Source organism: Mya arenaria, chromosome 4, assembly GCF_026914265.1.
Source record: "Mya arenaria isolate MELC-2E11 chromosome 4, ASM2691426v1".
Lineage (NCBI taxonomy): Eukaryota > Metazoa > Mollusca > Bivalvia > Myida > Myidae > Mya > Mya arenaria.
The window spans coordinates 32,899,322-32,914,073 of record NC_069125.1 but is presented as its reverse complement, the minus strand read 5'-3'; the positions used below and the strand labels follow the sequence as shown (position 1 = coordinate 32,914,073).

The following is a 14,752-nucleotide window of genomic DNA, read 5'->3' as shown; positions in this document are numbered from 1 at the left end:
TCTGTAAAGTTGTCTTTTTGCCAACCAGCCAAAAACCAAGAATAAACAAAGAGCAATTCCTATAATCAGCACACATTACATGAGTATGAAACACCGAAAATATGTAACTCAATTAAAGAAAGCTTTTAAATATTTATCTAACGCACTTGATCCTGTATTTACAGTACCTTTAACACCATTGTGACCAAATCTCATTCTAAGTGACAGTCACAGTTCATGTACGACAAGTTTATATATCAACTTGTGCACTCTATTTTGTTTATGTGCCTACATGAATTCAAACAATGAAATAAAAGTTCGTTATTGTTGAAGAATTACAAATTAAACAAACTATTTCCAGTGGTCTATGTCGCTCCTGAAGAATAAATTTGTTTAATTTGTTATAAAATTAACTATAACCTGAACTTTTATTATTCAATTCCCAGATTTTTAATTACATAAATTCAAGTATGTTAAACACACGGTAGCATTGCAGCCTTATTATTGAATCAATTTACAAAATATATTAATCAGAGTGAATAATATAACTATTTTTTCTGTTTTAGCCGCAAAGGAATCACTGAACAATATTACATTAATCTTTGTTTTAATGACAGACAAATTTAGTGGTCTGTAACCTCTTGATGGCAGCCAATGACCTTGACCTACCTTGACAGTGGATACTTACAGTGCATATCACGCTCATGCTCGTACTCAATGAAGGCATAGCCTCTTGGTTTTCCAGATTCTGATATTTTGTCACTGGCCAGCTTTATCTGAAAGAAGAAAATGAAAGTACATGTGACATGTAATATGACTAAACCTCAACTGATTTCTATGGAACGATGAGCTAATTTATTCAGTTCCAATAGTAAAGACACCTACTCCAATAGTGTGTGACTTAATGTGGGCCATACATACCTAACCATGTATTTTTTTCCTTACACTAATTACCCTTTCTTTGGTTGCGAAGAGCACAAATTCAGAAAAATCACCCTTATGTCAGTTTACTGGGTAGAAACAATTATTACATCCATTTTGAAAAGACAGGAGAAAGCGTAACAATTGGGTATCAAACTTACAACTCCTTGGTAGAGAGGCAGAAGCCTAAACCACTAGATCAACTCACTCTCTTGTGAGTTGATTGAAATATTTCATGCTCTAACCTATTACTAGGAAGGACATGAAGGGAGGGAACAATGACAGCAATTTTTAAACTTTTGGGTGTAACAGGCACTGTTGTCTCCCTTGGAGTCTGCACAGGTTGTATAATTATGTTGTCAGCTTTACTTATTCCCTACGGCAGTCATCTGAATCTGACTTCTGGACCAAAATGCCCAGGTTCTTACATTTATTACAACAAATGAAAATCTTAAGATATCAGCAATATAAAATTTCATATATTGAGCACACCCTGAAAACTTTGTAAATGCTAGGCTCGTGGATCATTTTCACCAGTTCAAACATTAAATATCACAATGTCCTTCCCTTCCAATAAATGTTCTGGCTTCATAAAAACCCTGTCCTTTGTCCACAAAATAGCTTCTTTCTTTCTCAAGAAAGTCCTTCTCGGTAATTTAACTGAATGATTCATATGAAATATCACTGAAGCCGGTGCTAGCATTGACAGAGTTGCACCTACATTAGCTGTCAATGAACAATCTCAATCAAAGCAAGACTCCAGTCACAATCAAACTGAGACTTCAACCTCAATAAAACAGATACTCCAGTCTCAATTAAACTGATACTGCCGTCCCAACCAAAGCGAGACTTCAGCCTCAATCAAATCGAGACCACAGTCTCAATCAAAGCAGGACAGCAGTCTCAACCGTATTTTGTATTTCTTGCTTATGATTGAATTTTCTAAGACAAACTATGTGCAACATATCACAACATATTCAAATACCACTAAAGTCAGCAAAAGCAGATTGATAACCTTTGCTCCCATTTGCGCTCCCATTTATAGTCTCCCCCTATATACCACTGCATTAAAATAGAGCATTTCAATATTCTGCAATCTAGCTATATTTGCATAGCACTCCTCAGTCTTTCTTTATTCTTTTTTTTTCAGGCCTAAAAGCACCATTTAAATGCAGACAGCCTCCATCTAACTTGAATAAAGCATCCCACACAATCATTCCTGGAAATGCCACAACCTGCCTGCCCATTTTCCAAAGTTATCAGTCAGAGGAAAGAAAATATCGATCATCTACCAATTTAATCATTTGCCCTTTGATTTTCCGGGGTGATGGGCTATTTTTACCCTATTTCTCTACCTGACATGTTTCATGTTCGCAACTTTGTTTACACTATCTGCCTAGGAACTCTTGTCTATTTTTCTGTAGGAACTCTCCTCTAATTTCTGTTTTATCTTGTAGATCTTTCCAAAATTGAGAATCATAAATTGTCACTTTTTTTTCTTCTTAATATCTTCTCATTATGTTTTGTGTTTTCAACAGATAACTTAATTAAATGAAAGAATTGTTTGTTATGCACTTACTTAAATTAGTTTGTTATGCACTTACTTAAATTAAAGAAAATGTTTTATGCTTCTAACCAGTAGAAAAGAATAGGTTCTACACTACTAACCAGTAGCAAGGAAAAGGGTTTACACGAAACTACTCTGTATAGCAAAGAATATGTTCTACACTTCTTACCTGAAGCAACGAATATGTTCTACATTACTAATCTGTAGCAACAAATATGTTCTACATTACTAATCTGTAGCAACGAATATGTTCTACACTAACTTACCTGTAGCAACAGATATGTTCTACACTACTTACCTGTAGCAACAAATATGTTCTACACTACTTACCTGTAGCAACAGATATGTTCTACTATACCAACCTGTAGCAAAGAATATGTTCTACACTATTAGCCTGTAGCAATAAACATGTTCTACACTACTAATCTGTAGCAACGAATAGGTTCTAATCTACTTACCTGTAGCAACAGATATGTTCTACTATACCAACCTGTAGCAAAGAATAGGTTCTACACTACTAACCTGTAGCAACGAATAGGTTCTACTATACCAACCTGTAGCAAAGGATAGATTCTACACTACTAACCTGTAGCAACGAATAGGTTCTACACCATTAGCCTGTAGCAAAGGATAAGATTCTACACTACTTACCTGTAGCAAAGGATAGATTCTACACTAATAACCTGAATAAAATAATAGGTTTTGGACATCTAACCTATCACAACCGATAGATTCTACGCTACTTTCCAGTAGCAAAGGATAGGTTCTACACTAATAACCTGTAGCAAAGAACAACCTGCGCAATGAATAGGCTTTATATACACAACTGACAGATAGAAAAAAATAGGACATTTACACAACTAAAATGTAGCAGAAATTTAGAATACTGAAGTATAACAATAATGCTCTTTTTAATGACCCACTTGCTGTATTCTCAGAGTCCTCCCCCTCCCCCCTTCTAAGTGGGTCTTTATTCCAAAACCTATGAATAAATCCAGACCGGGATTTACGTAATACTCTAATCTGGATCTCTTCTCCTTTATGTGTATTTTGACAATTTAAGCAGTATATTATTGGCAAGAACACATCAACACTTTGATAACAAACTTCTGTTGTAGTCTGATAAGCCCCATTTGTTCTCAGAGACTCAATGTAAGAAGCTGTTTGCTCTTTTCAACAATATTCTTGCCTTCCACATTATTACTTTTTTCTAATGCATCCAACAATAATGTTCCAGGTTCTTCCGGTACTTTTGCTTTTTTTTCTCCCAAAGTACCAAACAGTGCAAAAAAACCACATCAATATCATACATGACATAATAACGATAATAACAGGTTCTGTGGTTAAACATACGCCTCAAATAAAGGTCAAAAAGAAAGGGTAATAACCTTTGGGTTGACCAAGATATTTGGGAAAATTTGAAGGTCTGATTTGATAGATATATAGATTTATCAGTGAAATAAAATTGAAATTTCTTTGTTTCAAAAAGAAATTTTAGCCCACTCTCAGTTCCTAAACAAACATCGGTGGGTACAGTGCTGGGACACAATTTCATCGATGTCATTTCCAAAATGACATCACATGTGCATAGAAATTGGAGCATTTTTCTTAAAAAAGTGCTATTAAATTAAATTCTAATTTGGGGCAATTTAAATAAGATTTTTTTTCAGTGTAAGACAGCAATATATTTCACCTCATGAACAACAAAGTGAATATTTTACTCATGGCTATGCCACGCTTGAAATATAAATTTTAGTGCTCACTCAGTGAAAATATATTACATCTTACACTGAAACAAACAATTATCCTTCCATTCTCAAAGTTTGGAGGATCAGACTCTCAAATATATGATAAGTCTTCTACAAACCAATAATTACAAATTGTCACTATATATTTTGTATTTTTTAATAGTAAGAGTGCAATGAGGCAAGAATGAATTAATCAAGGCTTAATCAAGGCTTTTCAATCTGCCAGGGATATTTGCTATTAATACATCACCAAGGCAGGGCAAAATATACCTGCTAAATAATGCATTCTTGTAGAATTCTTCATACCTGAAAATGTGTTTCTGACACTATAGGTGGAAATTAATATAAATTATTCAAGAATAACAACAAATTCAATTGTCTATGGAAAACCTGAGTAGTGCCTTAGGATAAAAGCCACACCTTAGGATAAAAGCCACATTAATAAATTGAATTCCCAGAAGTGAAAATCCAACCTGTAAAGTTCTAATCAGGGGACTCATTTTTTTTTTTGTGCTAAAATTTGTTTTTATACTATGCTTGAAAATAATAACATTTTGGAAAGTTTTTTGAAAATGGGTCTTTTTCATGGTCTATTTTATGTGCATTCTTGCCATCGGATTGAAATGGAATGCATGATTAAAATAAATACCAATTAAGTATTAAAGATTCCTTACTTTAATGCCCTAGATAATTTCAAATATGTTGAATAGCATGATCAACTGTTGCAAACATCTTCGAATTAAGAGTAAAAATCCATTGTTTCAAAACTAGGAATTTCGAATAGTTCTAAATAAACATTTCCGATGGAAGATTGAATGGGATTGACCGTGATGGATTCGAAGACGGTGACAGAATTGGGACAGACTGTGATGGAATTGGACAGACTGTGACGAGGCCTGTTGTTCTTAGAAACAAGGCCTGAATACTCTTAGACAATTTACATTAAGACACGGTTTTGCCATTTATATGGGGCATTTTACAATGGCCAGGAATAAATATCGCCATCCAAATATGGCAGTTCCGTTATCTTGGCAATTTGGTCCTTATCAGTGTTAACAGGTTCCTGACAGCACGGTTTCTTAGAGTGTAAATTACCATACTGCTTTATGGCCAAATACACTGTATAAGGATTAAGCGCGTTATTTGAGGATTCGGATTCAAAAAGTTGCGACTTTTTGATAGATGTGTATAATATTAAAGAAGGGTAGTGAAAAATGTTATGATATGATTCCAAGGGTGATTAAACGTTACTTTATGTGATAAAGAAATACTATAAATCTTATTACAACTTTGGCCTTCAAAGGCTAATTGTCTTTATATATAATATTAGCCCTTGAACAAGGATTAATGCTATTAATTATACATTAATTTTTATTGGAAGCTCAGTTCATAAATAATACAAACAATTAGGTAAAAGAAAAAAATATGAGGCCATGGACTTAATAATTTCATTGAGAATAACTACCAACAAGGATTTGGGGGAGTATGCGGTACAGTTTCAAAGTTTTTAAGGATAATTAGGACGGTAAAGATGTTATCTACCTAAGAATCTGTACATCTGAGATCAAGACCTAGTAATTATACATTCAATTGGGGGTGAAATGTTTGAATATGTTTGGATCTTCTCCAAAACTGACTCCAGCAACACCCAACATCTAGATTTTGATGGAAAGCAACTCTTGCACACCACCGACAGATGGATTCCCATCTCCTATGATATGACTGGAGGTTTCCAAGTCGGGAACTAATCCTGGCTGAAGTTTGATATTGCCCAAAATTAAACTGATCAAACTGAATGGTAACAGGTATATCCTGGTGCCGATATTTATTTTATTTGAAACATGGGTGCTGCTGGCTGGTATATTCACATTATTTGAGTGCTATCTAGTTTGATTCCAGTGAAAATCAAAGAGAATCAATGATAAACATTCGAACATTCACATGAGGATACAGCTGTAGTGCTTTGCAATAATTTGTACTATTATTCTGGGATTATTTCCTCGGACTGATACATATGTTTTAATTACATTTACTGCTAAACGACAGAAAAAGTCAATTAATTTTTTGCCTTTCGTTTCAATGGAATCAAAGACTTGTTTTGTTTTTCCCATCTATCAATGTTTATGAATAATTGAAAAAGGACTCTGGGAAAAAAACTATAAAACTCTGAGATATCAACAGCAAGATTCACACCTAAGAAATACTTGTAAGTGAAATCACATCTATCATTGTTAACTCTGGACAAAAAATAAATGGAAAGTGGAGGAATATAAGTTTCAACAATTATAAGAGTCAGCGCATTTTACAACACAGACCATCTGGACTGTGAATAAAATGTTTGTTACATTGGAATTCATTCATACAGTGAGACAAAGCTGAAAAAACTGTCAACAAATTTGACATTCCACTTGTCCAGCAGGTCAACCAGAAGCTAATAACAACTTTGAGGATACCATAACAGACAAAATTGAAGATTTTACACAAAAATATCTTAGTTTCCGATTCCAAGAATTCCTGAAGGTCAAACAGAAGCAGCTACATAACCGGAGCTACCACTGTGGATTGTGATGATCTAAGATGTGGGTTGTACAGCATCAATTGTAAGTTGAGCTGTGACTAAGTTGAGCTGCCACCTTGAGTTGAACTGCCACTGTTTGGAATTGAGAAGCCTTGGTAGAGCATCATTCACCTTAAGTCGAGCTGCCATTGTTCAAGATTTGAGCAGCCTTGGATTAGCATCACCTTGAGTTTTGAGCTGCCATTGTCAGGACTTAAGCTGCCATTTGGAATATTTGAGTTGCCACTGTTTGGAGTTAAGCAGCCGTGGATTAGCATCACCTTGAGTTTTGAGCTGCCATTGTCAGGACTTAAGCTGCCATTTGGAATATTTGAGCCGCCACTGTTTGGAGTTGAGCAGCCTTGGTTGAGCATCACCTTAAGTTTTGAGCTGCCATTGTCAGGACTTAAGCTGCCATTTGGAATATTTGAGTTGCCACTGTTTGGAGTTGAGCAGCCTTGGATGAGCATAAACTTTGGTTGAGCTGCCAATGTCAAGAGTTGAGCATCTACTCACATGCAAGTCTAGCTGATCCTCCTAGAGTTATGGTGCCTCAGTGAATGAAGCCGACGGCAAACGCGAGCAGCCAAGACCTTCAACAGCAAGTAAATCGTAACTGTGGGTTGAGTTGGGCTAGTACAAACAGTTGACAATGCACAATATATCTGGAGTAAAAGCCCTGCCCCAGTATATGAACCCTGGGAGGTCATCAAGCTGGGACATCTGGTCACCTAAAGCGGGTCAACAAGGGGGTCGCCACAGGGGTGGGGGCCAGAAAATTGATAGGTCACTCTCCAGGGGTTCTACAAAGTCCTCTGATGACAATGAGGAGGTTAGTAAAATGATAAAAGGATTTTCTTTTTTAACATTTGTAACTTGGAAGAATCATGTCAGTAGCATTTGGCTCAGTATGTCAGCATTATAATTTACAGTATGTATAAAAATATCATTTTCAGCATTTTTGGAGGTCAGCATAATTATAATACCATTTTTTTTATCAATTTAAATAGTTTTGAAAGAATTCAATGGGATAAACAATGAAACAAGTGGTTTTGACAATATCCTTTACATTTATTACAACTTACATGAAAGTAAAAATCAAATATCTCGGTTAAAGCACTTCATATTTTTTATGATGACGCCAGTGGCTTATCGTATAATTTGAACCTTTTAGTGGGGGAACAAAAAATGACCGCCATTTAGAACACTGACTTTTTGCAATTACAGCCTGGCATCTTCTTGGGCTTTTCTGCAAGCTGTTCGGTCTCTCAGAATGTAGCAGCTCTTGTTAACTCGTGATATTTAATGGGCAAAGAAGTGTGTGTTTGTAAGAGTTATTGCCAGTTAACTAATTGTTATAAGAGGCTACCGTAATGAAAGCTGTCTACATGACCAGACAGCATGTTCCTCCTAAGTAAAAGGTTTTTTTACACAATCATAATGCATCAAAACCTAAAACGAAAATAGCAACCTGCAACCTGTTATCAATGAAATTGATCTCTTCAGACACATGCAAAATACTCTGAAATCAAATCAATCTCAGGTATTTATTGCTATCATTACTTTAAAGGTTGGTATTTCATGACGCAAAGGTATTTAATTTTCTAAATCCTTCAAAAGGATATTGATGCTATTTTTATTTTTTATCAGCAACTTTTTCTATACAGTAAACATCCAACAAATGCATGGCAACTGCAATTCAAAGGGAGACAACTTTTCATTAGATAATTATCCCACAAATAGATCTATAAGCAATTCTAATCAATCATTTTGGTGGAATGCAGCCTTGTAAGGTTAATGTGGCTTGTTAACTCCTGATTTATCTCTCTGATAGACGGGCCATATCAGCAACTGCCCACTGGGCCAGCTTCTACACAGATACCAGACACAGGCCTCCAAGTTTCTGGTCTATTTCTTGTTAATGATTTTGTGGTTTATCCTTAATTTCTATTTTCACTATATCAGATGGCCTATTAACAGTCTGCCTCAGTGGTTAATTGCATGCTGGTTTATAAATAATAATATCAAAGACTCTATTAATTATTCTCCAGCTTGAAAGAAGATGATTTGCATCCAACATGATTAATTCAGACAAAAAACATTTTAATAGCTTCAGATACATCTGCTTTTATGTTCTATATCATGAAAGAGTCAGCCAAGCATGGTCACTGCCTGATCATAAGTTACTTCATTTCATCATGGCAATATTCAAATGGTTAAATTTGTCATTAAATCATGGCAATATACATTTTGATATTTCATTCTATCTTGGCATTATTTAAATTGATATTTCATTCTATCATTGCAATATTCAAATCTAGCTGAATTGATATATGAACTCGTTATTTCATTTCATCATGGCAATATTGAAATGGATGAACCAATATTTCGGTTTTATCAACACAATATATCAAATACAACATTCAATATTTCAAACAATTACACAACAGAACATGATATTGGTATTTTTGCCATTTCAAGAATTTTGTAGTGATCATTTCCCCCATCTCCTGAAACCAATTAAGCATATCCTGGGCTGGGAAAATAAATGCATCCAACATTATTTGTCTAATAAGCCCCAGGTGCTGACTACAGCTCTGGGTACATGTGCCAAAAACTAACCCTAATAAAATGCATGCAATTCTCCATGGTACTGCTTCTTAACATGTAAAGATTTCTCTCTTTCATCACAACACAGGCAGAGCAAGTGGTAGATTTTTTTGACACTCTAAGATTTCTTATGTAAATATAACTGTATTTCAAGCAGAAAGGCTTTTTCAGGATGCTGATTTAGTTATAAATAACTACTTGAGACAAGGTATTGCTTCACTGATCAGTGCTTAACAGTCATGTTTACAAAGACTTAACATGGTTGTCTCCCTTTGGTCATCTTTTTAACCTTAATAGGGTATTACTTTCTCATTTCCATGCAATTAGTGGAAACAGTTATTTCTAAATATTCTTGCATTATTTTTACTACCTGTGTCACAACATGTTTTCAGGGCTAGAAATGGTATAATGTTACCATACAACTGTTGTGTGCCACCTATTTACTGGCTTCTAAATGCTCGCAATCAACTATACAACATGTATGATAACTGAAAGGGAAAAGAATGGTTTAATGCGGCCATTAACAACTGTTGTGTGCCACCTACTAAGTTTTTTACCTGATGGAAACTTTCCATCTGATGCAGAAACCCTTCTTGTTTTACACAAATTCAGAACAACGAAGGGAAACAATCCATTGCAATCCTACTCACAACTGTTTTCGATGTGTGCATTAATTAAAACACATGCGCTCAAAGTGATAATGCAACAAATAAACAAAGTGCATTTGAAAAAATGCTACCTTTGTAATGAGTGCAGAATTTATGGGGAATTATGTTCAAGGGCAATAACTGTGTAACAACAACTAAAGCCACATTTATTGAACCTCTAAAACTGCATTCAAACACTTAATGCACTTCAAAGGTACAAGGTTACATAATGAATGAATACAAGTAATTTCTTTCAATTAACCATGATCACGTAAAGCCCTCCAGTAGATAAATATACTTTAATGGAAAACAAACAGCACAACAACGCTTGTCTGTTGATTGGGTTTAAGCCAGGGTTGCGGCTGCAGGGACAGGGTGGGTAGGGAGAAAATGGCACATTGATTCGGTCTGTGATGAACTGGAATATTTTGAAATTGATCAAGTGTTAGTAATTGTGTAATATTTGGTGTCAATTTTGTAAGCTTTTATAATCATATTATAAGTTTTAATAAAAAAAAAAAAATATTTGAAAGATTTCAGTATTGAATTCTATGAGGGCAGAAGGGTGCACATGTTGGTCTCCATGGGGGCAGAAGGGTGCTACCCAAAAAAAGGACAGGGTGCACTGTTTCCTAACTCTTTAGCTACATGTAAAACACTACTTAATTCACTTGATTAAGATGTATATCGCAAGAAATACTTTAGCCAGAGAAATGAGACTTGCTGAACATAACCATGTTGTCATTGGTATACATTGTATACTAAGTTTTATGTGAATATCTTAACTTATTCCCAACATAGTCTTACAGCAACTTGTGCCAATGACATCAAGAGAATGACAAAACCTTACCATTTGTTTTGCCACTAAAACCAAAGGATTAAAACCATCTGGGATATGAAAGGAAAAACATTCTACATAAAAATATGTTGGTCATGAGTCATTCCCATTATGGGGTGGGCTGTCTATACAGCCATTTTACCTATCAGCATTGACCAGCACATGTCATAAGATTTCAGGTGTCAGAGAAATTGCTGCTAATGTTTGCTCACTGTATTAGATGAAACTCTTCTAATTGGCTGGGACATTCCTTCCTGCTTTTATGAGCAGTGTTCAATATAACTGCTGCCTTTTTATGTTTATTTGCATGAAAGTAGCTGTTCAGCTCTATTTTCCATGGGACTCGAAACATATTAAACAAAAGATCATTTTCGAAGGCAAACTTTGATGAATTATAGCATCCAGGCATTTCAAATACACCGTCTGGACATTTCACAAAATCTCTTGATTGTCTTTATACATGTTTTGCATAAAGGATTGCAAGCATTAATGCTATGAAGCCTGTTGTTGCAATTTTTCTTAACAATACCATATTCTTTATCGGCTATATGAACAATCTAAGTGTCAAACCCTTCATCAAACACACTCTCGTCTCTCAAACGGGACACCTTTGCATCAAACAGCCCAGTCATACACAGTCGTACGGTAAGTGGAAATGAAATATAAATGCTACGTTTCTCATTACACTACATTCCACCAGGTTTCTGTGAACATGCATGCAAATATTAACGACTGTAGTGACAATAGCATTGCTAACGTAACATTATTTTTCGAATGCACTTATTTCGGCAAGTTGTTCGTCAAGTTGTTTGACTCGCATTTTTTTGCAAAGGTGTCTGAGGGATAGAGCATTTGGACATGCCACTACAAACCTAGAGGCAATGAATGTCTGGTGTCATTTCCTATGCTTGTGCTATGGGATGTAAACAAACCATACTATGGGTGTTGTACTAATTTTGTTTCTATAATGAAGTGTGGATACTATTTATACATCAGAAATATAAGAGGCATTTTCTTAATGCTATTTGTTCTGGCATAAAGGACACACAGCAAGAAATTGTCAATTAGGAAATATCAAATATTATTCGCAGAGGGCACACAAACTTGCTCGGAACAATGGAAATCCTGTGTACCTTCATATAAAAAAAACTGTTTAAGGAATCTTTACTTGATACAAATCAATAGAAGACAAATTGTGCCAAAATTTATCAGGGCAACAGACCAAATAGATCATTGTATTCAAGAAACATGTTTTATGTAGCCACAAGCCAAGAAAGGGAAGATTTCTTGACATCAGACATCAATGTGTTTAATCAAACCCAGGTTTGAAGCATGAGATTTGAGAGAGTTTTCAAGTTCTTCGGCAGTTTGAGTTTCATTGACGACATATTCAGGTCTTGGACTATTTGGTTCTCAAAATGTTAGTAAACCATTACTAGACAAATATGGATAACAAGCATTAGATAAAGGCAATCGTTAAATAGTCAGTGATTAGAAACATTCAACATTCAAGTCTATATTTACTAAATTAGCCTTACAGCCATTTTTCTAAAATTTGAAATAAATGTGTTGTGTTGCCATGGCGATGCGAATAACCACAAACCTGAACCCAGCGCAAGGAATACAGGAGACCAATCAGGTATGGGCATTGTGGAGGTTTCTGTACATGTAGTCAGTAGATGTGCAATGAAGTATCTGATATAGTCAATTAAGGCATTGTCTTCATGTGATTTTCAGTATTAGTCTTAATAAAATCATCCATCTTGGACAAAGAAGGATGACAACAGAACTGCAGGGTTCTGCATACTACTTGTTTCGCTTGCTACAAATGTTAGGTCTTCAACTTATGTTCTCTTTCATTAATTAAACTGATGCAAATGGGAGCATCACTCCCCGTGCACTAACTTATTGACAAAATATAATCCCTTTATGTGTTAAATAAATGGCTGAATGACAATGCGGGGGGTGGGTACTTAATCAAGCATTTTCTTACCTTTGGCCTTTAGAAAATAAACTACATTTTAGCCAATAAAAATGCAGATAGGCAATCATTAAGTACTTGGCTTAATCATTAATAATTTCAACTTTTGTGAGTGTGTAAAGGTCCTCCTACTTTAACACCTCTGATACACACTCCCTGCGTCAGATTCGCTACACTCTCTCTGCCCATTCTGTATTATTAAAATGTTACTTCATGTCCTCTCACTATAACCCTGAGTAACATTTACGCAGCCATCTCCAAAAATGGACTTAAACATCCCTTGTATACGTTTAATGTAATTGTGACATGCACTTCATGCTCTTAGACCACCTGGCAAGAAAATATCCAAGCATTTGCATCAAAGCACATCATATTATGTGTACCCATCAAACCATGTTTAAGTATTTGTTCGAAAGAAAATCTATTTTGAGTGGAAATACTTGACAGATTGTTTTCTGCACTCGCTCATATATATAATGTGTTATGTCAAGGTGGATTATGGAACAGAAGCTTAACTTTAACCACAAGCTGGTGCAGAATAGTTCATTGTTGTTTGGGCTCTAGCACGAAGTGGGCTCTAGCCTTCGAGCCTAGTAACAGGTTTTAGTTTTGAATTTTGAACTACTGAGCTCATTCCTGTAATTTTCAATAAACTATTGGGAATCAGACCAATGTTCAGACCAAATTTTACTATCGATTTTCAGAGATTGAAAACTACTGATTAGTAATAAGATATTTTTATACCTGTACAAACAATAACTGTTTTGCATATTGGATTTATTATTTTCAAACTTCAAACTGATCTCTAAATTGCTGTTGTAAATATTTTGTAATCATAATCAATCATCTGAACAACACTTTGCAGAATCCTAGGTAAGAATTTTCACATAATTCTGACTTCTGGAATGAAACCAAGGCTGTCAAAATACGTTAATAGCAATCTTAAAAAGGAAGAAAAAAGCTATGAATATACATGTCCAGGGAAATCCAATAGGATATCCAATTCAGTAGACCAATCTTTTTCCAATTTCTCCTTAAATGTGTGGCAAGCTTGAAAACTAAATAATTTATAAGTTTCAGAAAATCTGATACAACAACATCAAAAACCAATAATTTAAAAGATAAAATTGTTTTGAAAATACCATGTTGTACATCAAACATCTTTAAGTGCACGACATCTTGGCTGGTGCCCCAGAAGACACTGCACTATGAACACTGATATGATACCACTTCCCCAACTTGTAAACAATTTACCACAAACAGTCCCTGTAATTATGAATTATTAACATGTTGATGGCTCCTATGGTGAACACCAAACATCTTGCCATAAATAACCTGTTTGCTTTCCATGTATTGTTCAAGCATCGTTAGATTACTCTAGCTCTGACAGCTTGGTGATCATGACAAAATTCTTTCTCTTTTTTTTTTTGCGGGAATTGGGGTGGGGGGCAAAGGTGATGATGTTATTATGGCCATATATAACCGGTTTGCTTTATACACATGTATTTTCTAAGCATGGTTAGACAACTATAAACCTTCTCTTATCTTGGTGATCTTGACAAAATACTTTCTTCTTTTTTTGCGGAATTGGGGTGGGGGGCAGGGGTGATGATGTTGTTATGGCCATATATAACCTGTTTGATTCATACACATGTATTCTCTAAGCATGGTTAGGCTACTATCAACCCTCTCTCAGCTTGGTGATCTTGACAAAATTATTTCTTCTTTTTTTGGCAAGGGATGGGGGGCAGGGGTGATGATGCTTTAGAAGGGTACTGCACCCAATTAACTTTTTTGGTAACACCCTTTTTGCCTCAAAGAGACCAGCATGCCATCCTAGAATATAATTCTTCAGACTGTCAAATATTTCTATTGTTTTAGTTAAATAAAATGATTTTATCGAC

At 35.2% G+C, this 14,752-nt stretch overlaps 2 protein-coding genes across 2 annotated transcripts in view; one reads left to right on the top strand and one right to left on the bottom strand.

Moving 5' to 3' along the window:
• Positions 1–14,752, bottom strand: part of LOC128231941 (U1 small nuclear ribonucleoprotein 70 kDa-like) — a 68,309-nt gene that overhangs the window by 13,014 nt on the left and 40,543 nt on the right. The window contains exon 6 of the mRNA XM_052945205.1: positions 668–755. Coding sequence (XP_052801165.1) covers positions 668–755 — 88 coding nt within the window. The remainder of the gene's footprint in view (positions 1–667; positions 756–14,752) is intronic.
• LOC128231940 (potassium voltage-gated channel protein Shaker-like) overlaps positions 11,718–14,752 on the top strand; it is a 61,549-nt gene continuing 58,514 nt past the window's right edge. The window contains exon 1 of the mRNA XM_052945199.1: positions 11,718–12,506. Within this exon, the coding sequence (XP_052801159.1) occupies positions 12,432–12,506 (75 nt within the window). The 5' untranslated portion in view covers positions 11,718–12,431. The remainder of the gene's footprint in view (positions 12,507–14,752) is intronic.